Consider the following 24,830-nt stretch of genomic DNA (forward strand, 5'->3'; position numbering starts at 1 on the left):
AAGATGCCACCAAATCTTGCCTGTCCTTCCTACATGGGAACGTAGGCAGGAAATTCTAGCTCTCTGCCTGCACGGGTAGAGGAGGAGGGACGGCTTGCTGAACTGAGGATAGGCAATGCAGTTCCTAGGAGAGCAGAGAGCAAGGCATGCTGGAAGCAGGTTGTAACAAGTAGTTCGAAAACTGGCTGCAATTTCAACAGCTGGCTTGACTGAATTGGACTGAACTGTCTCCAGCACAGCTTTGCTGTTTAGATCTTCACCTTTCTTGATGTGGACAGGTAGCTTGACTGCTGAGATGTGCTTTTGTCTTTAATACAGTTTAAGCCTCTTTGAAATTCTTCAAGTAATGTTTATTCAGCATTTCACAATGTTCAGCTTGTGACTATCATCATAGCAATATTTTCAGAAATGTGTACCAGAAACACATACAAGGATATCCTGCACTGCCACTTCTTTTGAGAGAGTGAGAGGATCAAAGACTAAGGATGGGTGCAGGGCAAGAGTGGCCCAAAGTTCTCAAATGCAGAATGCAAGTGTGCTAGCAAGCTATTCACTGCATTATTTGTGAACTCGCAGAGGCTCAATCTCTAGCATTTAATCTAAGATGTCATCATGTCACAGACTGCACAGGTTGGCTGAATGGCTGGTTAAGTGGCTTGAGAAGTTGTTTTGTAGACTTGGAAGTGCAGAGGCAAGTGTGCAAGCAGATACAATTATGATGTAGTTTGCCCTTGAGTTTAATGATGCCTGATTCAACTCTCCATTTTTTAATATAAACACTGGGAGTGAAATTCTGTGGGCAAAGTGCACTTTGCATTGATGTAATTGAGTCTAGACTGTTATAAATCACTGATCTAGACAGGCCTGTAGACAATTCCACAGCAGTGATAATTTGCATTTGCAGACATGCATTAGAAAAGTAAAACTGTATTCTTGCTTTTGGGACAAAGAATGTAGTAAATGTAATAGAAATGACTTAACTCCATTTGAATGAATTAGGTATTAAAGAAGAATCTCATGCTTTTCACCAGCTCCTGAGGAGGTAATCATAAGTTTCTTTGATACTTTGAAGTGTATAATAGCCTGGAAAGGTCCATGAACATTGAAGTATGCATAGTAAAAATGACTGATTACCTGACAAACATTTTCCTAATCAATCTTTTAATTCATCATTTGGAATTACAGTTAGCAAATGAGAGCATCCATTTACCAGAGTATTGTAAACCAGTGAATAGAGGTGGGAACTGGGACTGTCAATGTTAAGTAGGAAGAGCAGCAATGGTGAAATTCAGTCTTTCATGTGTTCTGGAGAAGAAGAGATCTCTTACTGCTTTGATTCCCACCCGTCTGATTTTGTAGCTTCCAGGAATGCCAGTCATGACTTGCAATCCATTAATTGCCCTTCACTGGTAGTAAATGACTTCATAGAAGTTTGAAAAGCATGATCTCCATGCATTTCTTCACTTTTTGATGGACTTGTGCACTGTGAATTTTCAGGTAGTGATCAAATGTTGGAAGCAACGTCCATTTTATTGCCACAGAAGGGATGTGGAAGGAACCAGGAGCACTGTTCATGACTGAGGGAGGGGGAAAAAAAGGTTGCAATTAGTTTATTATCTTTTCCTAATATCATCTGACTTAACTTACATGAAATACAATTTTCAATAATGAAGACATATATACACACACATATACACTGCATTAAAATACAATTTTAATGAACTAATTATGTAATAATATATCCTTGTTCAAATACATTGGATGGCATGCAGGATGTTTGTGTGCTCTAATTTGATTTATTCTAACACACATTTGATACTAGTCATTGTGGTGTCGTGGTAAGTGTTGGCATGCTGGAGGGAGACCTTTCAGATTTCAGAAGCACTGCAGAAAAACAGAGTTTGAAGCTAAAAGCCTGATGTTAGACAGAATCTGAAACAATTCGCATATAGCTCCAAAGGACTGATACAATAGTTCAAAAAGCAAGATATGAAAAAATTCTGTTTAGAAACATGCTACCGCTATTGGCAGCTTCCCCAGAGGTACATTAACATTGTTTTTATTAAGATGTAGGCGTAGGTTGTCCTCAAAGTCCACTCTGATGCTGGAGAAGAACTTAGTAGTTCATCCATTTCATGCTGTGAGAAAGAGGGAGAAATCATGGCACTGTCCATTCTGTTCTTTGGAGTCTTTTACACCAAACTACAAATAGCACCTTCTCCCTCCTTCATCATTACATTTTCTGAGTGAGCTCTCCGTCAGCTCCAGTTGGCTCGTTTTTCAGGATCTATATCCTGGAAAATGACTTCAGTGTAACATTAGTTTTCCTTTGGCAGCAGAGCCTGCTAACAAAGCCCTTCTGTCTCCACACCTACGGGCATACACTTCTCTCCCTGTACTGCCCCATGCCCTTTCCAGCTGGGCCAGTGCAACTATTTGAAGAGAGGGTGATGCTTTTTTATTCACAAACAGCTGGGCACTGCTGAAAAAGTGACTGGGGGATGGGAACTTCTTAAATCAGACCTGCTGTCAAGGAAAGGTTTGTGAAACCTCAGAGCACAGTTTGATGAGATTTCCTTTTCTGTAGCAGTGTCGGCTTCAGCAGCCTTCTGCTGGCTTCTCCGTTCTCCCTAACCCTTCTTCACATGGCAGTAACAAAGATACCAGTATAAGCATTTGTGTAACTATAGAGACCAAGAGGCAGGAGCAGATTATGGTAAAAAATAACTCAGGGAAAAAAAAGTTGTATTTTTAACCTGGATTTTTCCCCAGTCTGTTCACTGGATGGTCCCCAACAGAACGTGCACCAACCCACCTGTCAGGGCCATGAATAGGTGGAAATGAACAGTGGGCAAGTGTGGGTTGTTGATTTGCTTTCAGCAGAAATGCTCCTCAGACTTCACCCTCCAAGAACCTGGAATGTGTTTCACCTTACCTGATATTCACCAGTTTCTGTCTAGTCTTGACTGGCAATGTAAGCTACCTCCCCAGGTTGCTTCTGTAACCAATAGAAAGTGAATGGATGGTTCATCCCATCCCAATCCAAACACCAAGAAGGTGTTTAAGATTAAATGGGTCACATCCTGGAGGGACACCTCTCAATCCACTAAAAATAGAGGACCCTAAATGAGCAGCTTAGGTGTTTGGCCAGATGAGCTCTCCTGAATCTAAACTGTTACTGTTCCCTGCAGCTCTCAGCCAAAGGTGTGCATGATTTCTTATAGATTTCCAGTGCAGTTATGGCTATTAACTAAACCCACATCTCTCAAGAATGATGAAAAGCATGCGCTTTTTCAAACCATTTCCACTAGTATGAATTTAGCATGCTGTAAACAGATACTATATGAACAATCATTACTTGCTGTTTGTTTTTTGTTCAAAATTCAGATGTTAAGGTCATCCTCTGTAAGCTTTTGTGCTGTTTGTACTGTGCCATGCCTGTTCCTTGCGCATATTCTGTATGTATTGTCTTTTCCCTTTTACAGCATCCACTTCAAGCCAATTCACAAATCTCTCACCCTAGCTACTTAAGTTTGTGCTTTACCTACTAAGAAAGTGTTTCACAGAGAAAACAGAAGATTTTAAAGCTATGTAAAGATAAGACAATAAGTCAATGACAGGAAGAAAGACAAATAAAATAAATAGGCTTCCTTACACTTTGGCCTGTGTAACCACTGCCTGGGCACATCATCCAACATGAATGTCCCTGTGTCCCCATGACATGATGGGTATGGCTTCGTTTTGGTTATGTAGTGGTACACACTGGGGGCATGGCTTGGGGTACACAGGGATGGGGAGTGTCTCTGTAGGGTGTTGTGGGGCCTCCTTGCCTCAGATGCTAAGTACCATTGTCAGAGTTCATTACATAATCTGCAGCTGAAATGCTTTTGAAGAAAGTAATATTAAAATATTTCATTCTTGTAACTGCTATTTCTCTATCTTGTTTGGAAAATTGATAAATCTTAAAAAAAACCCCCAAACTCCCCAAAAAACAAGCTATAGTCACAAACCAGTTAGCAGGGCTGCCTTTGCTTCTGCAAAACAGCACTACCGAACTGTTCTCTTGGTGCCATCTGTAGCTGCTATGAGCTACTCCAAGATTTAGCATCTGTGTTTGTACACACACCTTTTAACAATGATCTTTGCGGTTTAGTAATGGTTAGCCCTGTTATACAGAGAGGCAAGAGGGTATTGCAATTAAAGCATGTACTCCACGGATGGAGAACCTTGCCTAGATTCACTTTATGGTACTAGGAAGTTAATGTAACCTCTTTTTCTGATTTCCTCACAATTTCCTGAGGCTGTTGGTGTACTTCACAGGTGTATTATGAGTCTTTAGTTGATATCTAGGAGGTCTGGAGGTTCTGGACAGCAGGACTCCTACTGTAACTGTTGAGCTCCCTCCCATGGATATTCTGCCTATTCCGTTAGGAATGGTCAGGGTGATATCTTTATGGTTACTATCGGCTGGCTTGGAATAGATGCTCAAGCATAATCCTGCCAGTTGTTACGTGTCGTGACATAGCTCCAGAGAAGTGTTTAAACACATCCATACATTCAGCTCCAGTTCCAGTAGAGTGAAAGGTCTGGAAAAAAACACTTGGTACTTTCCAAATGGGTAAGGATAATTAAAGGGAAAGTAACTCCTTGTCTTGTATTTGTAAAAGCAATGTTTACTTCTGTACTCTGTAAATATCTCTTTGCCCTTCTAAATTTTGGTGTTTCCCAGCTAGCAGATACTTAGTCCTCCTCAACTGTTACAAGGAAAATTAAACATCTTCCTTACCAGTTGCAGTTTGCTGAGTTGCAGTCTGAAGTCAGCACTCTGTATAATTCTAGCAAGCCAACGGTGGCTCAGTATCCAGAAGTAGCAACAAAACAAACTTGTATCAAGTAGGTGAATCCAGCTAGAAAAAGAAAATGTTAAGCTTTGTGTAGTACCCTCATCATTGTTTTAGCACCTCTGTGTAGGCCAGTTTTTCAGGGGAATAATTTATGTCATCCAATATTATGTGTATTTTAGGGTTTACTTAATGATGACCTAATATTTCAAACAAAATACAACTTCTGTAATGAGATACCTCGTTTCTGCCAGGATGTTATTAGGGTACCTGCTACAGTGATCTAATGAGATTGACCTTCATTTCATAACAAATTGCTCTCCTCCTGAAACTATTTTTAATGGCCTTCTTGATTTATGCAAAGGGACCTATAGCGATAGCCTTCATTTGGGGAAATAAATGATTCAAATAATTATAAGTAAGTTTTATGAAAATGACAAGTTACTTTAAAGTGCTACTATATTTTTACCATGTTGCACACGGTTGAGTGCAACATTGTGAAAGTCTCATGTGGCTTTGTTCTCTCTGCAAAGAACAAAATAAATGAGTTTAGCTTGTAATGGGTAGAAGATAAAAGCCATGTAATTGCCAGCACAGCTCACAGGCTTTCACCTTGAGGGTATCTCACTCCCTGGAGTGCTATTTGCTGCCATCTACTGGACATTGCTCAAAATTGCAAGGAGACGATCAAATCGGTGCTGTAATAAATTTCTGTTCTCCTGATATTCAAAGCCGTAGTGCCTGTGACTTCTAACATATATTTTAATGAGATGAATCCTTTTTTAAAGGGTGATGAAGGAGAAAAAGAGGAATCCATATTCTGAATATTTGTGCTGATTGCGTTAAAATTATTGATTAGTTGAAGCAGGGTGGTTATAGCATTTCAGAGGAAAGATAAGTAGGAGGTGGACACAATTGGCGTTATATTAATAATAGATAAGAATGCTATGCTATTCTATAGTTATTTTAATCTGAAAAGCCCAAGTATCTTACTAGTATTATTTAATCCTCACCACATCCTCAGAAGATTTATTTTATTACATGGTACCAGTTTTATGGACTGATGTCACATATCCACTGTGAGGCAGAAGATTTTTGGGCTTTGCATATGTATTTCCCATTGCAGGAAAAGTAAGTGATATAAAAATTACATGACTAAATATTTTCTGAGTGCATCTTATGCATTTCTCCCATATTTTCCATACTTTCTGCAGGCCTGGCTGCAAATGTCATGCTTGTAAATTCCTCTTCAAAAATCCCAACACCAAGACTGTTCTGAATAAACAGCTTAACCAAAATGTGATTTGAGGTGGAAAGAGTAAGATCCAAATGAAACTTTAAAGGAAAGGCTACAGAAAAATAACAAGAACAATGTATTTCCTCAAAGACCATACATGTTGCCACATTAAGGTAACTTTCAGATTGTATGTACAGCACCATATGGTGACTTCTGCACAGCAGGATCCCAAAGCAGGGATTTATGTACCTTGCCACATCGTAGACAGTGAGTTAGTCGATATCCCCCAGCAGACCTGCTTCTTATGTTCTCACTGCCAGATACAACTTCCTCACAAATGCAGAAATACGCTTTCATTCCTATTTCCAGGCTTTGGCTGCTGTCATTGTTAGTCGTGCAGATGGGCAGGAGGATTTGCTGGTGCTTGTGGTCTTCTCTTCATGTCTTACTATAAAGGCATGCTTTCCTTTTATCCAGGAAGGGCTCCACAGGCAAAGCTCACTGTTTACAGTCCCAGTCTTGATAGTAGTCAGCAAGCACATAGTTCATTATGAGGCACCTAGCCTTTCTTGGCTGCCCATCTTCCTGCCTGGCTGCGACAGCAATGCAGTCTGTGCCTTTCACTTCTGCTGCCCACTGTTCCAGTCTGTCCTCTATTTTGCAGCTGTCCCATATAATGCCACATTCACTTTGCCACAGAACAAACACAGGAGGAATCTGTCTAGATCACCACTTTGCTGTAGGGTGGTGGTTGTTGGTGTTCACTTCCACAAAACCAATGAACTGGGTGATCCATTTGTAAGCATCATCCTTGGGTGCCTTAACTGTTTGTGGATACGTGGATTTTGAGCAGTCTTGTCACAGAAACAGTTAGACTCCAAGAGGTTTTAGTCTTCCTGTAAGCAAAGAGCCAGTAAAAAGATTTGGAGCTTAATTCTCCAATGCATTACACCATAGTACCATTGATTTCAGTACAGTTCTATTTCATCTTAAACCCAAGGTAATTGACTGGAATATCATGTTTTTAACCCATAAATCCTCTATATCCCACACATCTCAGGCAATCACCTCAGCAGCTGTGGCTCTCTGAATCACTTACATGAGTTTCCTTACCACTGAAGAAAATACATCTCCTTTGTTTCAGTAGAATAGCCCATGGACTTAGCAAAAACATCACACGTCTGTGTCTAAATACAGCATATGAAGTTCTTCCTCCAGCAGTAACCACACAAATGCTGCAGGAATGAAGTGCTATTACTAAGGCTCATTGCATTTTTTTCATGTAGCAGCTTTCTTAATTCATTAGGGAACAGTTTCTTATAATTTGGCACAGTGGACTGAGCTGGTTACAAAATCAGTCAATATTGTAGGGCGAGAAATAGTAGAGTGCTGGCAGTTTATCTGATGACCTGTTCTGGTGAAGCAGACATGTGTATCTATTTTAGCAGTAAGGGAAGGATGAGGATCAGAGATCACACATTTGCCAATGATACTGCATTGTATAAAATCTCCCACAGTGTTCAAAGTCCTTCGCTTTCTGATGAAACAACCTGGCATGACTTATATGTCTGCTTGCATGGCTGTGAAGCCTACAAGGAGGCTGTGAGGATATTTTGGGAGGGTAGAGAACTTGCTGAATATTAAAATATAGCTTTATACTGAGATTTAATTCGATAAGGGGTGAACCCCATTGTAAATACAGAAGCCAGTAGCTCTGTAAACCATTGGGGTTTTCATAATTTGAAAGCTTATATTTTCATCTTCATTTTTTGTTGGTTTAATCCCTTGGGAACTTCTCTGTAGTGAAAGACATAGCCTATATTACTGTAAGCTTTTAAAATATATTTTTATATAAGCAATAGGGAGAACATATGCTATACTACTGTTATTGATTGATTTTGGTTAAAAAAGCAACAATAAAACCCAGTGAAAACAGAGACAAAAGATCAAATTTGGAAATTCCTAACTGTAATAACACAGTCCCTTTGAAATATACTTACAAGGACAGTCCTGACCATGCTGGATTTGTTCGATAAACCTTTGTTCTCTTTTCTCGTGTTGACAGTTGGAGTACTAACACTCCCAATAACCTGAGTGGTACAAAGGACAGAAATCCTGTTGCTCTTTTCTTGAGGGTAACAAGCATCTACTTTTACCCACACCTAATGGAAAGTGGCAGGTTGGTGTTGAGGACAGATGCAGTTTACTGACCCTGTAAGGAATGCAGTGCCAGCCTGGTCAGCTTGCATTTCTTACGCTTTCCCATTCTGAACAACCACAACATTGGGACAAGACAATATTGATGTGGGGCACGTGAAGCTTTCTGTTCACAGCAAGCACTCTGATCACTGCAGATCCTTTGCTCACCTCACTTTGTGTGATATAGTTGCTGAAGCAAAGGGTTGCAGGGTGGCCAGCCACTGAACCTTGGTACCTCCAACTGTGGGTCCCACCATAGGATAGCTTTGCCAGGTATTTGCTGCCTTTTTATTAAGAGCTTCTAACTTCTGAGGTTTTACAGTTAACTCATGTAACTGTCTAGGGGTTCCTAGGCTCATGGCCATGCTGTTTTACCATCTGACATGCTCAGTACATATGTAAGAATATGTTACAGCTGCTCCTTTCATATCTTTCATCTGCATGCCATAAGCTGGGCTCCGAGATGTTTTGAATCAGCATAGCTCTGTGGCCTTCAGTGGAGCTATCTTAATTTACATTCAGACCTCCACAGACAAAAGATGCACCTTTGTAAAATGCATATCTGCATCCAAAATGCAGCCTCCTTGTGCATGAGAACTCCTGCCAAGCCAGAGATCTGCCATATGCAGGGGGATTCTCTGAGTCTGGAGTCCACTGAGTCGCATACTGAACTTGGGCATTTTTCCTGACTATAATTGCAATTGATTTTTCAAATCAACAGGGAAAAATCATTCTGTCTTTGATGTAAAACACAGCTGCATTTATGACAAGAAAGGCCTTTTCCAGAGATGTATAGCATTCCAGAGCCCAGCCATGCACTGCTCGGGTAAGCACAATGGCTGTTTTGTGTTTCAGAGGGTTATGTGCAGTTATGGCCTTTCTTCTTTAAGTGACCAATTTGAGTAGAGAGAACTGTTCTGTATAAGGGCAGCTATTTTGAACTTATGATGTTTTGGAGAGAGGAGGAAATGTAGTGAAGGATAGAATTAGGTCACAGCTTCAGGATGCCAAGATTTTTCTCTTGATTTGCTTATTGCTTTTGTAAAGCAGGCTCTCACATTTAACCACACTGGAAGGAATAATCTTTTCTCTGCACTCACAGGATCAAAGTACAAAGGAAATTCATTGAAATAATAAAAAAATTAATTTTCTACATTTCTATGTGAAAGCATGGCAATAAAGACAAACCAATCTTCTCAGCTATGTAATTAGCATTTATGATCAGGAGATAATAAACAATCAATTGAAGTCAGTTAAAGCATTTCTCAAAAGCAGTTTAGAATCTCACTAAAATGACTGAAACGCAGTGCAACACAAGCACTTCTGTGATGAAGTCAGATTCAGGGCAGGAATAGCAATGGGATTGTTGGTGATTAGTAGGATAAGAAGTAGTATTAGAAAGACCACTTTTAAAACCAAGGAGCTCAGTTCAGTCCAGACAATGTCCTGAGCCCACTGATTACTCCCTGTAGAGAGCAAGCTTGAAATCTTCATTCCCTGTGCTGTTTAGAACTAATAAATGCATCCAAATTAGAAACTAGTGAAGTGTTTTCACATCATACCCCTCATTAAGACACTTTGGGAAGTGTGGAAAGACAAAATTATTAAAAAGCAATCTTAATAACTGGATGACTGTATTAAATTTGCCTGCATCCAAAATGTGGCATACAGGTTTGCTTTCAGGGATTGTGTGCACCCACGCCTCCAATTCTCTGTCGTAGCAATCGTGTACACATGTGTATGTGGGAGGATGTGGGTGAACAGATAGCGCTTTGGAAATCTAGCCTACATTGTGTGAAATAAGAAATTAGCAGTGACCTTGTGGCTAGTATTCAGATAGAATCTTTTGCTGTTACATTATATCCCCTTCCAAATTGCTGCAGATTTTGAGCGCTTATCTAACTGTATCCATGATAAGGCCCACTTCCCAGATCCAGTTAAAACAAGCTGTTCTTCATACCTTTTCATGGGCTAACATAAATTCACAGCCATACCACTGTCTTCTTTTGGCAGTTTGGAGATGTAGGAAATATTGCAATCAGATGTTTCTAATTTAATTCAATCCCTCATTAATTTGAGCTCTCCTTTAATTCAATCTCAGCCTCAGGACCTAAATAATTTGTATTAGAAATAACATAATGGCCACTGTTTCTGTTAATGAATGTTGACTGCTTTAGGCAGGTATTCACAGATAATCTGATTACCAAATACAGTGAGTTGGCATTTAGTTAATAACTAACAGGGAAAATTTGGAAAAGAATCAAAGGAGAAAAAATAAAAAGAAAAAGAGAAAGAAGGAAAAGAGAAGAGAAGAGAAGAGAACCTTACAAAGACACACAACATTAAATAAAATATTATGGAAGAGTTCTTTTTGCCAGTGACTGCTATTGGTACAAGCCTCTAAGATGCACAGCCAGTGGTGTCAGCCATGGGTGACAGGCTCAGCCCAGTAGGGAGAATATTGACAGAACTCCAAAAAGAATGAGGTCTATGGTAAATCTAACATCATTTCCTCTTAGACTTATTTAAACTTACTAATGGGATTTATAGGTTAGATGCTTAGTGTTATAAGCTGGCATAGCTCCACTGAACTCTGGCTGCATCATTTGCAACCTTCTCTTTCTGACTGTAGGCAGACACCATTTGCCTGCCCAGTAGCCTTTTTATGGGAAAGCCACTCTCCTCATTGTCCAGTGTGTTGTCTGGGAAGAATGTACTACCTGGCAGAGTCCTGGGCCAGGGCAGGAGTCAGGGCTGGCAAGAAAACTTCTGATGCGCAGCTAAATCCGGGTCGTACATGGAACAGTGTGGAGCAGCTCTGCAATTGCTTCTTACCAGCTCATGGGGAAGTCACCAGTTAGGCTTACTGGCCAGTTCTGTGATTGTCCCCAGCTGACTTATGTCACAAGGTCCCCAGTTCTCTGGAGACTGAGAGCTGCCAGCTTTAGAGCTGCCAGATCTGCCAGTGCTTGACAGAGGCTGACAGGGACTTACTTTGAGGGGACTGTGCTGCATGTCTCTTGTTTTCTTACAAATACCATCTTGGGAATGCATCTGAAGTAGGTAGTTTATTGTCCACTGTCTTTTCTCAGGACATTTGCAATACTGCTGTAATGACAGCCCTTCTAGTCAGCCAGTAGCTCCAGAGGAGACTTGGACTGGTTATTTTCCACCTGCCTCCCCCGCGACTGCTCCCGATGCCTGAGTGATCAGGTTGAATGGAGCCCATGGTCTGCTGCTCAGCAGATAGCATTTTTCCAGTACATCAGTATTGGAATGATACCCAGCACTGTATGAGGGGTCCCAAGCTGTTAAAGAGTCTGCCTTTTGACTAAAGCAGAAGAAAGAGCCCTTGACAGTTTGGTTTTGCAAGTTACCTAATAGCAAAAAGAAGGTTTACACAGTGTCCTGACATACTCCAATATGCCATTACTCTCTGCCTAAGTTCCCAGTGCTCTCATTGAAGCTCCATTCAGTGTATTTTACACTGATATGGTGATGAAAGGTATCATACACCATCTCAGAATGGACAGTGCTCCTCTGGGGACTAATATGAACTGTATGTGCTAATCATACAAGGGCCTTTGAAGCTTGCAGTAGAGATTGCCTGACGTCATCAGCATAATAATGTAGCAGATTTGGGACTTAAGAAACCCACAGACTGATACACACATTTCTGACGGTGTGCCAAGGCAGTTGACCACTGGACTCCTATTCATGTTAATGAGGCTCATTCCCTGTGACCTCCTTGTAAGAAAGGCAGCTCAGCAATGCCCGGGAACAGGGCTGGTCCAAGCAGAAGAGGTGCTCCAAGGCAGAGTTGTCTCCTGCAAAACAGAGGTATTGACAGCACACCAGGAGACAGAAGAGGGTGGTAAAGTGGCAGAGGACACTAGTCTCAATCTAGATGTATATTGGAGCTGAAACGGATGTCAGAGCAGCTCGAATTCCTTTCTTTTTAGAGGCTGTGTAATCTTGTTACTTTCTTGTTTGAGCAACTATTATTAAGATTGACAAAATAAATTTATAATTCTATAAAAATCATTCTGTGATAGATTTAATTGATGGAGGCTCCCAAGTCATAGTGGACAGTTGTAAGTCAGTGGTGAATAGCATGTAAGTAGAAATACTGTAGGAGATTGTTTAGTTGAATGGGCCCCGGATTCTTGCATACTTTTCCCCTCAAATAGCTGCTTGTGTCCTTGAACTCATTCCTTTGCCATGCTGTGCATCAGTTCCTGAATCTGTGACACAGGAATTATGCCCTCCTTAAAGTGCTTTAGGATCAGCACAAAACTCACATTGTATTTTTATTTTACTTTTGGTGAGTGGAGAAAAAGAAAACTCTTTTAATCATGGATAGAGAACAAAAATTCTGTAACAAGTACAAATTCTTTAGAGAAGACAGACAACTGTGTCCAAGAACTAGTCCTGGTTCAATGTTTCCAATTGCTGATTTGCAGGAAGAAGTGATTAATCACAAAGTGAAATCTGTTCAAGATTAGCATAAATTGCAGAAGGTTGTAAAAGACTCCAGATGGATTTGAATTATTTGAAAAAGCAGACAAAAACAGCAAAGGAAATTTTGAGTTGGATAAACACAGACTAATTCCTAATAAAAAAATAAACTAAATAGTCTAATGAGAACATCCAGAATTTTCAAAAGTCAAGGCTGTAGGCATGGAGATGTCCGCCCAGGACAAGCAAATAGGGTGCTGATGGGCTGGAGATGAAATACGTTCTGACATTTCTACAGAATACTGGTACCCTTAGTCCTTGTCCCTCAGTTTGAGCCATATCACCTCAAAAACATACAAACAAAAAATGTCTCACTCACAACAATGAAGAGAGTAGGACTGTGCTGAAGTTTCTATGGAAGGAGATGTTGAAGCCTTCGAGGTGATGATACACACAGGGAGAAATGCTTCATGCCACAGGGAAATTATTTGAGTGGTTCACTTCTGCAAAAGGGTCAGTGATGGTGAAGCTCTGGGTCTGGGTTTATGAAGCAGTGGGTGGTATTAAAACATTTATAACTAATGCCATTAAAAAAATTGTCATGTGGTGTCCCACAACATCATCTGACATGCTGTTGCTCCTTGTTTGAAGCCAAAGCACACCCTCCTGTCCTGTGATTGCAGCTTTAGCAATAACTCCTGTACAAACACAAATACATAAGCCGGAGCATTAATATGGCAGAGCATAAACCTTTTTTCCAGTAATATAAATGGAAAAAGTTTGTAAGGAGACTTTCTCCCGTGGACAAGAGGAGCTGCATGACTGGCTTGCAGATTATGGGGTGTTCCTTTTGTTTTGATGGTTGAGGTAGTGGCTGTACATGGGCAGACTACTGGCCCATTTCCAACAGTAACTTGATTTAAATTTAGTGCCCATGTAGGAACCAGGAGAATTTTATTATTTTGATTTAATTCTCCATTTTCTTTAGAAGAACATTTATATCCTTTTGCACTTTGGAGAGGTGCAAAGTTAATAGCTTGCTTCTTACAGATAAACTGCAGGGATTTCATGTTTTTTAAGGTTAATCTTCTGCTGTTCACTGCAGTTAATCTGGACCATTAAGACTCCAATGAAATCAGGCAATCTGATGTTAGATCTGTAACTGCCCCCTGCCCCACTGCACACAGGTGCTGTCCCTAGGGCTGTTCTGTCTCTAAATGGCAGCATGGTGCTGCACAGGGGAGTATGGGGTCTCCCCCACCCCAGGGTGCCAAGCCAGGTGATTTGGGTGATACCAGTGACATTGGCACATCCCAGCACCTGTGAAACACCATGCAACAGCTTGAGAAAGCAGCTTTCTTATGTGTTTCTTGAACAGGGGCTACTGGCTGGTACGAAAAAGAACAGAGACTGGTAAATACCTTTGCAATAAGCCTCCCCATTCCCATTCCCATTCCTTCCCCTTTTGGAGTATAAGATGTAGTAGAGAGTTTTGTGGCTTTACCTTAAATGACTGTCAGTTACTTCCAGTGTCTGCTTCTGTGCGTGTCCTGACTCTGCCAGCTGCAATGTGACAAAATAACACCTTAATGACAGCAAAACAAGGGGGTGAGAGCAGGAGATGCTAACAGAAAATTAACATTCGATAGCTACAATTTTGAGTTCTTGGATTTGATACATGCAAATCTGCTTCAGAGTCTTCAAGCTGCTCTCCCTGTGGCTCCCCCAGTGTCTGTTTGCCTGACAATGACTTTTGTGCTCATTTGAAAGTGTTGAAATGATAGGAAGAAGCCTGCCTCCATCTTCGAAGTGGATGGACTAAGCACCAGACTGTAGTGTTGCCTCCTGAGATAGCAGCAGCAGTACCAAGTGAAGTACAGTAGATTTGAAGGCCCAACCCGGTGTTTTAATGCATATGTTTCTCCACAGAGCTATGAGTCTTAGCTCAGAATTGAAAGGAAACTACAGCCTTTCTCTGCAGGATAGATGGTGGCAAATGTTTAACCTGAACAGTTTGCCTTGTGAGCTAGCTGCTTCTGTGTGATTCTGGTTAAAACCACTGCTGGGTAAGGAGGATGTTGTGATTCGTATATGGCAGCATAGAAGCTCACTAACTTGGGCAAAAGAAGCAGCCTGCAGAGCTCAAGTGATACATGGAGATTTTCTAGAAAATAAAGGTTTATCATGTAGAGGAACATAGATCCTTAGGGCCTGTCTACCATAAGGTGTATTTCTGAGTTGGTGAAAAACCTGATACAGACATTCTTGTATCAGCCAAAACTAGGCATCTGTTGGCTTCACTTGCATTCATGTCTGGCACAAGCTGAAATGAGAATGCCAGACTACAACCACTTAAGGACAGCCACAAGAGAATTTGCACTGACATAACTAAATTAATTTCAAATGGATTTTAGTTAAACTAGTATAATTATCATGTCTTGACAGGGTTTCAATCTACTTTTGCATATATTTTCCCTCCAGAGTGGTGATTGCCACTGACAAATGGCATAATCTAACTCTGTTTAGCTAAGACCATGGCACTTTGCTGAAGTGAACAGGGATTACTCTGGCAAAACCAAAATATCTCTCAGGCTGTTAAATGTGTTGCATATTTACTGACACCTCTGGAGTGAGTTAGCTTTGTATTTTTAAAAAGGACAATAGCTTAAACTGTTTTTGAAAGGCTTTTAAACGGTGTCTAAGAAATGTGAAAGGCCTGTAGTAGTTACCCTCTAGACTAACTCTGATGACATACTGGTGCAAAGCCATTGTAACTGTGGGAAGAATAGAGCCCTCAGGGTGCTTTTTTTAGGTTGAGTTTTTTTTTTTTTTTAAGAGTATTTGTGAGCAGTGTGATTGTCATGCAGGAGCACAGCATTGCTCTGATGTATATGGTGTCATCTGTTCTATACTAATAAATTAGCATCTGCAGCCACGATTGCTGCCTATCAAATCTGGGTACAAAATTGAGCTGTTTGATCTCACTGCCACTGAAGTGTGTCTGCATGATCATGGAAGATGCATATTATCCCATCTGTTTTTCACAGACTCTCCATGAGGCTGTATGCTTCAAGGTAACGGATTAGACACAAAATGAATTCCACTGCAGATGACTGCCTTAGAGGCATCCTGCTTTGTCACAGTGTATAAAAATTTGACTTAAGAGTCATTTTATTCCTTCACAGCAGGTTATTTAAGCCCTGTCCACGCTAGCTAAATTGCTAACTTTGGCTCAGCTCCTTAAGTAATAAGGGTTGCCCCAGTGTGGACATGCAGCTGTCTCCATTTTCATTAATGTGTCAAGTCACTTCTCTCCAAGAAGGCCTTACAAGACACTGGTTCAATCAACAGCAGCTGCTGGTGGCCAGTTTATTTTTGGGCTACCACTGCCACTTGTCCAGATGGAGCTGAAATAGCACCAGCCATGGTGAAACTTCTGGGGAAAACACCAGAGGTGGCACAATGTCCCAAGCACTGGCAATTCCTGTAGCTGGGATGCACGGCCACCATGGTGGCATGGCTGGAGGTGCTGAGCATCAGTCTCATCAACTGAAGTTTGTATCTGCCATGCTTGCACACTAGCTGCTGCTGCAGACCAGCCAGCTAGTCTTGCAGTAAAATCTTTTGCTGGACTTACCACATGCACTTTCCTCAGAAATACACATTTTCATCTAATTTCCTAGGAAGAGAGAAAAATTAGAGAACCGCAAGTTTTATTTTGAGTGTAATAAAACTAGTTTATTTACACAGTAACATGAATGCCACAGAGTACACAGCAAAGTACCACAGCAAACCAGAGTGTAACTGCTCCTGATCACAAAGGAAGGCTTGAAGTTTATATACTTATTTATATAAAAACGTGTAAATATCAATATGAAGCACCAGATAAAGCAATGCAACCAGGAATTCCAAATACAAATTACCCACAAGAATGGAGTTGAAATAATAATAATAATAATAAAAAAATCCCTTATTCAAGGGATTTAAAGAAATCCCATTTATAAAAGTTCATTGATTTTGTAATCCCTAATTTAAAAATAAATTTCCCCTTTTATTAAAAACAAGAACATATTCTTAAATGCTCAGCATAATTAAGTTTTAAAAGAAAAAAACCCAAGGATTTCAACTGCAAAACCTTCTAATACCAACAAGCCAAAGGACAAAGAAACAGAAGTTTTGAGTCCTTTTTGAAGAGGTGTTATTTATGAAATGACTATATTCAAATTTACACACTCTTAAATATATATTATATATACAATATATAATATATATATTTGCAAGCAAAAAGGGGCAAAGAATACTTTTGGGATACAAAAATTCATATACATACATATATATATTAAAACATGCCCACACGCACTCATATATATATATGTATGTGTATATATATATGAACAAATATTTCCTCCATATAAAAAAAGTTCCAACCTCTTCTAAATCCCTGAAATCTTCCCCTTGGATTTATGGGAAAAAAAAAATCTTTATAGTTTAAGTACAAACCAAATTCTCAAATTCTGTAGAGTGGTAAAATGTTTACGTACAGGTAAGTTGAGTATTTCATTTCTCACTGGCAACTCTGCTTGATCTGAAAGCATTCTGTGGTTTCCAACTAAATGCCGAATGGAGCACCAATGCAAGGAGACTTACAGGAAATTATTTAAATTACATTCTACATCTACTAAAAAACACCATCCTTCTAATGTTGCATCCAGGTGAATAATAAAATCCATACAAGTGTCTACTAGAAATTCTCTGCAACACGGCAGTGGGAAAGACTTGCTCCTCCTTTTGGAGTTGAGGGTGCTGTAAAGAAATTTCTCCCCAATATTTCTTTTGAAAAGTATTTTTTGTGTATTCCTCCTTTGAAGTGTTTGGAATCCAGATGATTGTTTACAGAATATTTCCACAGGTGTATTTTTATAGAGGTATTTAAAATTCTATTCTGCACTTCTTTGATGTTATCTTACTGCATAACTAAATCATCATCACATCTCTCTCTATGTGGACTGAAGGGCTCTGATTGTGCTCTAGGTTTTACAGGAGGTTTGGCAGAACCAAACACTACCTCTGCAAAATCAGAGTAAAATAGATGGCCTAGTCATGCAGAGAATAATGGTCATGTACTGTTTCTACAGAGAAACAGCTTAATTCCTATTCGGGGAAAGAGGGAAAGGAAAGTGCATTAAAAGGTCTGATTCAGTTTCCATTATATCCCTCAGAAAAGTTACAACTGATTTAAATAAAACCAAGACTATTTAACTTATATTTACATATGAATTTAATTGCTATTACAAACAAAAAAAATAATTTAGGTGGGGCATCTCAGCACAAGAATTGAGAAACAGATACATTTTATTTCAGCAGCAAGTACAATTTTTACATGCTAAAGTCACATGTAAAGATGTACAGTGTGAAGCTGCTGAATAAATTCTCCAAGTAGCTGAACCCTAACATACATTTTCCTCTCTAATATGTGGGAACTCCCCTGTGTTAAAATGTCAGGATGATCCATTCATACCTTGTGGGTGCTGCCGGGATGCATAGAGCATAAAAGATTTAAGGTGGAACATTTTTGTAAATGCTACGTGCATTCTTGTCTGTGGGCCAGCAACATGATATCCTAGTTTGAGTTATTGATTTCATCATGTCTGAATATTGAAGTGAGACCAGGCTTCTATATTTGGACATTCCAGAGGCTCCAGAATAAAATTCTGGATTCCCTCATTCCTGAAAATTTTTAGTCAAGTTTTTACTAGCAGATTCTCTTTATATTCACCTGGTTATGCATATTGACTGGATCAGATCTGAGGTTTGAAAGATAATTAGTGAATAAGTAATTCCCATTTAAGAAATACAAAACAAAACCATTTTCCATAACATCTCAGGAGTATTTTTTAGAACTCCTGTTTTAACAGAGGTTTGCATTTCACACCACAGAGTACGGTGTGCAGCACATCTGCTACCTACAGCAGGAGCAGCACATCTTAACTTCACTGCTTCTTCCAGACTAATCAGCTTCCTCATCTCCTAGAAGCTGAGTGGCTGCAGTAGATTGTCAAAGCAATAGGCTTCTTTTGATACTGTGGTCAGTCGAGACTTGTTATCCACTATTATTCTCCCTGTGCAGATCCCAAATTTGAAAGCCCACAATTTTGTTACTTCAGGTTTATGCTGTACTACAAGCAGCTTAAAGGAACTCATTCACATAAACTTCAAACCCAAATCTCATTGAATAGATCAACTCAGTATCATATGAAGTACAGCATTTAATTTTGTAAAGTCTTTTGCATCTTAATGTGGGCAGTATTATTTCTAGGGCTATTATGAAAAGAATAAGATTTCCACTAACTGACCAGCTACATTTTAGTTTTTTGACAAGGCACTAAACATTGTGAATCCAATCACTGTGCTCTCTCTGTAACATTAGAGAGGTTTTAAATGGCTCTAATAGGATCAGAAACCACTCATCATAATTCTTCAAACAAGCATTTGATTTTTCCAGAAATTAATTTCCACTGGAAAAATCTTTACAGTTCATGTTAAAAATATTTGAATGACAGCTTTTATTAATAGAAAAATATATATTTACAGTCAATACTGTTATCTTAGATTTGCAGCTCTTCCTATTTCTTGAGCTCAACTGAAAGTGCGACATTGCTAAAAAAAGAATTCAAGATCTGTGCACATATTCAAGTAAGTTATAACATGCACAGCGAGGGGTTTTGTTCCTGTCATACACAGGATCCCAGTTACAAACAGAGCGGGTTTTTTTCCTTTTGCTTAGCAATTATGCTGTAGCATTCTCAGGATTTGTTTACAATCAGTTTAATGCATACATTCTCGGATATTTATGTGGCACAATCTGTTGCCAGGATGGAGAACCACCACAAACACAGTTACAATCATCAGTTATGGGCATATCTGCAAAGTCAGCCTCAAGCTCCCCAAGGAATAGCTCAGGCCAGATTGTGTTCAACTACTTTGACCATTCTTTCTTTTTTAAAGAAAAAAACACACAACATTACAAATTGCTAAAGTTTACCCAGTGCTGCACAAGAAAGAGATTGGTAGTGAACATCTATCCATGCTTGATTATACTGCAGAGTTAAAATGAGTATTGGTTCATCACAAAAGATACAAACTGAAATTAGATAGCTAGAGATACAAAGGCTTTGGACCAGCTGCATTAAATACATATGGTTGTAAAACATTCAAAATTCAACTTTGCATGTGCGTGTTGACATGAAAGTGACACTGAGAACATGTGTCCGTAAACACAGAAACACCTACCAGCTTCAAGGAATGAGCCCACTGCAATGGCAAGTGGTCCAAGAATTGCTCGTACAGCCTATATGAATTAGGTGAGAAGTTATGTGCACACACGCACTATGAAACAAACACAAAACCAGATCACAGAGAACAAGAAGCCCTACTGGTAGCTCAACACATTGTGACTAATAGCTAGCAGATAGTATGCGAGTGGCTTGTCATGCTTGGTGTATTTAAGCTATGAGAGCATTGCCCTCCTGTGTCCAGATAAAGCAGGGCTGCATTGAACGTGTGTGATTCTTTGTAAAGGTTCTTCTACGAGCTGCTCAGCAGTAGTGTAGAAACTTTCTTTCCTGATGTAGTGGAAGTACCTCAACTACATGCATTGCACTTGGGCTTTTAATGCACTGTCCTCTTTTTCTGCATCAATGTCGCCATCCTAACCTTTTTGCCAAAAAGAGAAAGGAAAAAAAAAAAATCACATTAAAATATATTATCCTTATCCTTGCCTGATCCTTCACTGATACAGGTGAATCAAACAAAAGAATAATAATCAGAAGTTTCAAAAAAATGTTTAGAAAGGTCACAAAGACAGTCTATATACTACAGCACAATCGATGTAGGCTTCCACACACTATTCAGCTTAGCTCTGATAGATGCCAGAGAAGAATAATATAGACATTTCAACCCCTCCAAATGTACGGTGTGGATCCAGAGCTAGTTTTGCTGACTTTAAGCCTGCAGGACTGTTTGTTCAGTTTCCATGCATCTGGTCCAAGCATGCATATGGTGTATAAAGTGGCTATTTCTTTCAAGGCTGAAGTGAATTGATTCCTCACAGTTTTAACAATTAAAATGAAACATCAAACCATAAAAAGAACACATGGATATCTGTGCATTTATGTGCCAGGAAAGTAAAAGGAAGGGGCTGCAGATCTAGCATCAGGTAAAGGCTGGTGTGTAAAGTGAACACTGTAATGTACAGCTTTAAAAAACACATATAAGAATTGCACATAGATCCATAGGAGAGAAGCACAGGCTCGTAACTAGGGCTGTCTGCTTTCCATCACCCGGTCAGAATATTCGGTATAACTTTTTCCCCTGCATCCAGATCAATTCTTAAGAGTGATTCAGGAAACAATTCAGAGCCTAGCAATACTGAGCAAAGATACCGCCTGTACAGCTGCAGAGGTTCCATAGGAAACGGCCGTTAGGTCAGGGAAGGAAGTCAACAGCGGCCTCTAAAAGTGAAAAGCTCCTTCAGGTTGAGTTTTTAAAATTCTGTCTCTTCAATCCTCACTAATTCCTGCTCTAGTCCAAAACTCTGACTGCAATGCTCTTTGAGCTATTTTGACAACATTCCATTTCTAGGGTGTTGTCTATAGCAACATTAGAAAACACTAGTTACAACAGACAAGAGATATGCAGCCAAACACCACTGTGGGAAAAATGGATCACGATACTGTTAGTTGTGGCTGCCAAACTTAACAGCTCCCTCAATAATTAAACAACAGTGTTTTTGCCCCCTTGTTTTTACCCTTCAGAGAACTGTCTGCCATAAAAGTGTCTCCATGTGGCCTGTTAGCTACACACAGACAAGGTCTAAATATTTCTATCTCCTGCCAACATACCAGCAGAGCCAATTTCAGTCCCACTTTGCAATATAGCACAAGTGACAAGAGCAAACCAAAATAAAACAGAAGAGGTGGCTGTTATTTTCATCCCCGATTCATAGCAGTGATTGTCAGAGAAGGTTATGTACGTCCTATCCATTTCAAGTCAGGCTTTAGTGCCTTTTGCGATGGAAGGGGAATTTCAATTGCCCACCATGTGTTCTATTGTTCTTGTATAGATGTGGTTATAGCTACAGTACATCAACTGTCCAGACGGGTGAATGTCATGTAGGAAATGGGATAGACAAAGTGTGCATATTCTGCTTTTTAACGCAGAGGTCTCAAGCTAAGGGTAACGGTCTGATTAAGGCAGCATTGTTGAAATCACGGATCCATGGTTAGAAAGGATATGGGCAGGCAGTGAGTCAGAGGCAGAGAAGGAGGGAAAAGGACTGAACACAGATGCTTACTGCCCACTGACACTTGCCACAGTCAGCAGGATAACCACATCTGGGGAGCAAAAAAAGAAGGTGTAAAGTGTAAGAGAAATATCAGAATCTGTTTGGTTGATACCAAAGGAAAGAGGACTCCAGCCCACTTGTGGGGGACTGACTAAGCTGAGAGAAAACTTTGCATGGTATGTGGAATGGAGGCAAATGTGTGTTTTGTGGCATAGTGGATCATTAGTCTTACATTTATAACTAATAAATTTCTGCTTATGGTTACTGCTATTCACTAACCAATGCTACATACGGAAATGACAGAAACTACTCAGAAGAGGAGGGCAATTTGTTTACTGCAGTGGTAGAAATAGTGGTATCAAAGTTTGCTCTCCTTTTCAGCCAGATATTAATGAAATTACATACTGTCTGATCCAAATGCAGTCATGTATATATAATCGATCCCTAACAGGCCTGGCAAAAAAGTAAAGTTTCTGTCATATTGGGTACAGGATGCAATTTCTCCAGTTAGAACCTATTTGCTCAGAGTTGCTGGCTTTGACATCTAAGCTATTTTTAACACTTGTACAAAGTGTGAGCCCTAGGGCAGGCTGAAGTGAGGGCTGGGGTGGAGGTGGGGGGCGCTTCATGAAAAGCAACAGGCTCTACAAACTAGTGCTGCTGCATGATTCTCACAATGCGATGAAGTGAGTCTATAGTGGCAAAAGCCAGATATTGACAACAAAGCCAGTCTTCCAGAATAACTCCACAGTCCCTGTCCAAGGACTTCTCTGCAAACTTGATCATCAGCAGCGTCCTTTTGATATCCAGCCAGTTCTGAAGCACAGCATCTCTCCGCGAGGGGTTGGAAGATGTACTTAGAGCATGGAACAAGTCCTCACGTGGACCCCAAAGCAAACACTGAAGGATTCCCTTGGCTTCTGATATCAGGATCCTCTCTGAAGGGTTGGGATTCAGCAAGCAGCTGGCAAGTTGTTGAAGCCCTTGAGAGTAGAGGGAACGGCAAGGAATCTTGGGGAGATCAGCACGAGTATACTCCTTCTCCTTCAGCTCTGGATTCTCATCAAAGGGATTGGGTAAGTGCAGCATTTCATAGATGAGGATGCCAGTCTGGAACTCATCACACTTTTTGTACTGTGTTGCAGTGATAATTTCTGGAGCCAGGCGGGACTGATCCCGTAGGACCTCAGGATCCACCATATGACTCTTCTGCTTGGCCTGGGAGAAATTGCTCACTATTAATCTGGCTGGGCAAGCAGTGTTGGGACTGGGTTCACTGGACTCAGAGCTCAGAGGGCTGCCTCCTGGTCTGGAATGAACCAGCAGCAGGTTCTCTAACCGCAGATCACAGTGTGTGATATGATAGGGCTTCAGGTGCTCCAGACCCAAACACAGCTGTAAAAGGAGTAGACAGACCTGCCTCTCATATAAATCTGGGCTTTTTGCATGGCGGGGTGCAGATTCTCGCACAAAGTCGGCCACTGTTAAGTACGGGACCTCACGCGTGATGACCACAACACGGCTGCGTGGCTTGCTGATGGTCCCTTGGTTGCTTGAGCTGTCTTTCTGTGAAGCCTCTGTACTGGAAGGAGTGTCTTTGTTCTTTTGCTCAGGCTCTTTCTCCTCTTCTTCCTGCTCTTCTTCTTCCACCTCTGGTGCATCGGCATCCTCCCATGGAAGGAGACGAACTGGCACTTCAGCAAGGAAATGGCCACAGTCCTGCTGGATGTTAAAGTTGATAGCCAGACTCTGCCGGATAGACAGGCTGTGATAATACTGCTGGGATTCCTTAGCTTTGCTTTTACAAATCTGGGGGAAGAAAATAAACAGAACAGACATAACGTAACTCTTAAATTTGTAAATTCTGTATCCTTTTTTTTTTCAATATGTAGCTCATTGATGGGTATCCACAGTCTAGCCCTAAACACACACTGAAAAATTTTTTACTGAAGTGACCTTGGCAGACTATCTTAAGGCACGTGAACAGTTTCCATTGGACAGTAAGCAACTACAGACCAGTATGTGTAGGCAGCTCTCCCTGTGCATATATTTTTCAATGGAAAATACAGTTCAGGCAGGTTGTGCTTTTAGTCAGAATAGCAGCTGATATATGGTAAATTCACAGTGAAGCTTACTTTAGAGTTACTTGTTTATCCATATAATTTTATTTTGTGTTCTTCTCTCAGCTTTGTGTGAAGCTTGAACAAGATAAAAATCATCAGTAGCAATAGGACATGCAAAGAAACATGCATACAATATCTGAGGATATGATCAAACGATTGCACATGACTGAGTTAGCATGGCATAACAAGTTACCACCTGTCAGCTGAGTTCAGTGACAGGATGCATGCTCCTTGCCCACTGTAATTGGAAACTGAAATCTATTAGCTCCAGCTGTGTCAAGCTAACACATCATGTCTGCAGTGAGGGGTGTATGTGTGCATGTCAGGGGCCGTTGGCAAGCATACTTGCTGTGGCTCAGGTGATGAATGGAAACTCATTAGAATACGGTAACTTAATTGCTTTCAATCATTTGTCAAGATCCTAAGTATATGTTTTTATTTTGCCATATATAGCTGTATTTTGTTGATACGTACATTATCACCATAATAATTATCCTTATTGTTTGCACTGCTGTAACAACTGGCAGCTCCAACCCCCCTACAAGAGCACTGGACAGCCTCTATTAGAGCCTCTGTTCTAAGGCATTTACTGATTAAAATTACAGCCCTACAAAGACTCAGGCGTGTTG

At 40.3% G+C, this 24,830-nt stretch overlaps 1 protein-coding gene across 10 annotated transcripts in view; it reads right to left on the reverse strand.

Moving 5' to 3' along the window:
- Positions 1 to 1,207: 1,207 nt before the first annotated feature.
- Positions 1,208 to 24,830, reverse strand: part of PEAK1 (pseudopodium enriched atypical kinase 1) — a 140,263-nt gene continuing 116,640 nt past the window's right edge. For 8 of the 10 annotated variants that reach the window (XM_072869293.1, XM_072869294.1, XM_072869285.1 and 5 more), the window contains 8 exons: positions 22,754 to 23,887; positions 16,373 to 20,448; positions 14,240 to 14,298; positions 13,115 to 13,433; positions 11,950 to 12,104; positions 6,328 to 6,974; positions 4,787 to 4,907; positions 1,208 to 1,577 (listed from right to left, as the gene is read on the reverse strand). In XM_072869293.1, the coding sequence (XP_072725394.1) occupies positions 20,404 to 20,448; positions 22,754 to 23,887 (1,179 nt within the window). In that variant the 3' untranslated portion in view covers positions 1,208 to 1,577; positions 4,787 to 4,907; positions 6,328 to 6,974; ... (2 more) ...; positions 14,240 to 14,298; positions 16,373 to 20,403. Of the gene's footprint in view, positions 1,578 to 4,786; positions 4,908 to 6,327; positions 6,975 to 8,147; positions 8,169 to 11,949; positions 12,105 to 13,114; positions 13,434 to 14,239; positions 14,299 to 16,372; positions 20,449 to 22,753; positions 23,888 to 24,830 lie in introns of those variants that run through there. The other 2 variants (XM_072869287.1, XM_072869286.1) reach the window with 2 other exon arrangements.

The sequence above is a fragment of the Ciconia boyciana genome, chromosome 8 (assembly GCF_034638445.1).
Source record: "Ciconia boyciana chromosome 8, ASM3463844v1, whole genome shotgun sequence".
NCBI classification, from domain to species: domain Eukaryota; kingdom Metazoa; phylum Chordata; class Aves; order Ciconiiformes; family Ciconiidae; genus Ciconia; species Ciconia boyciana.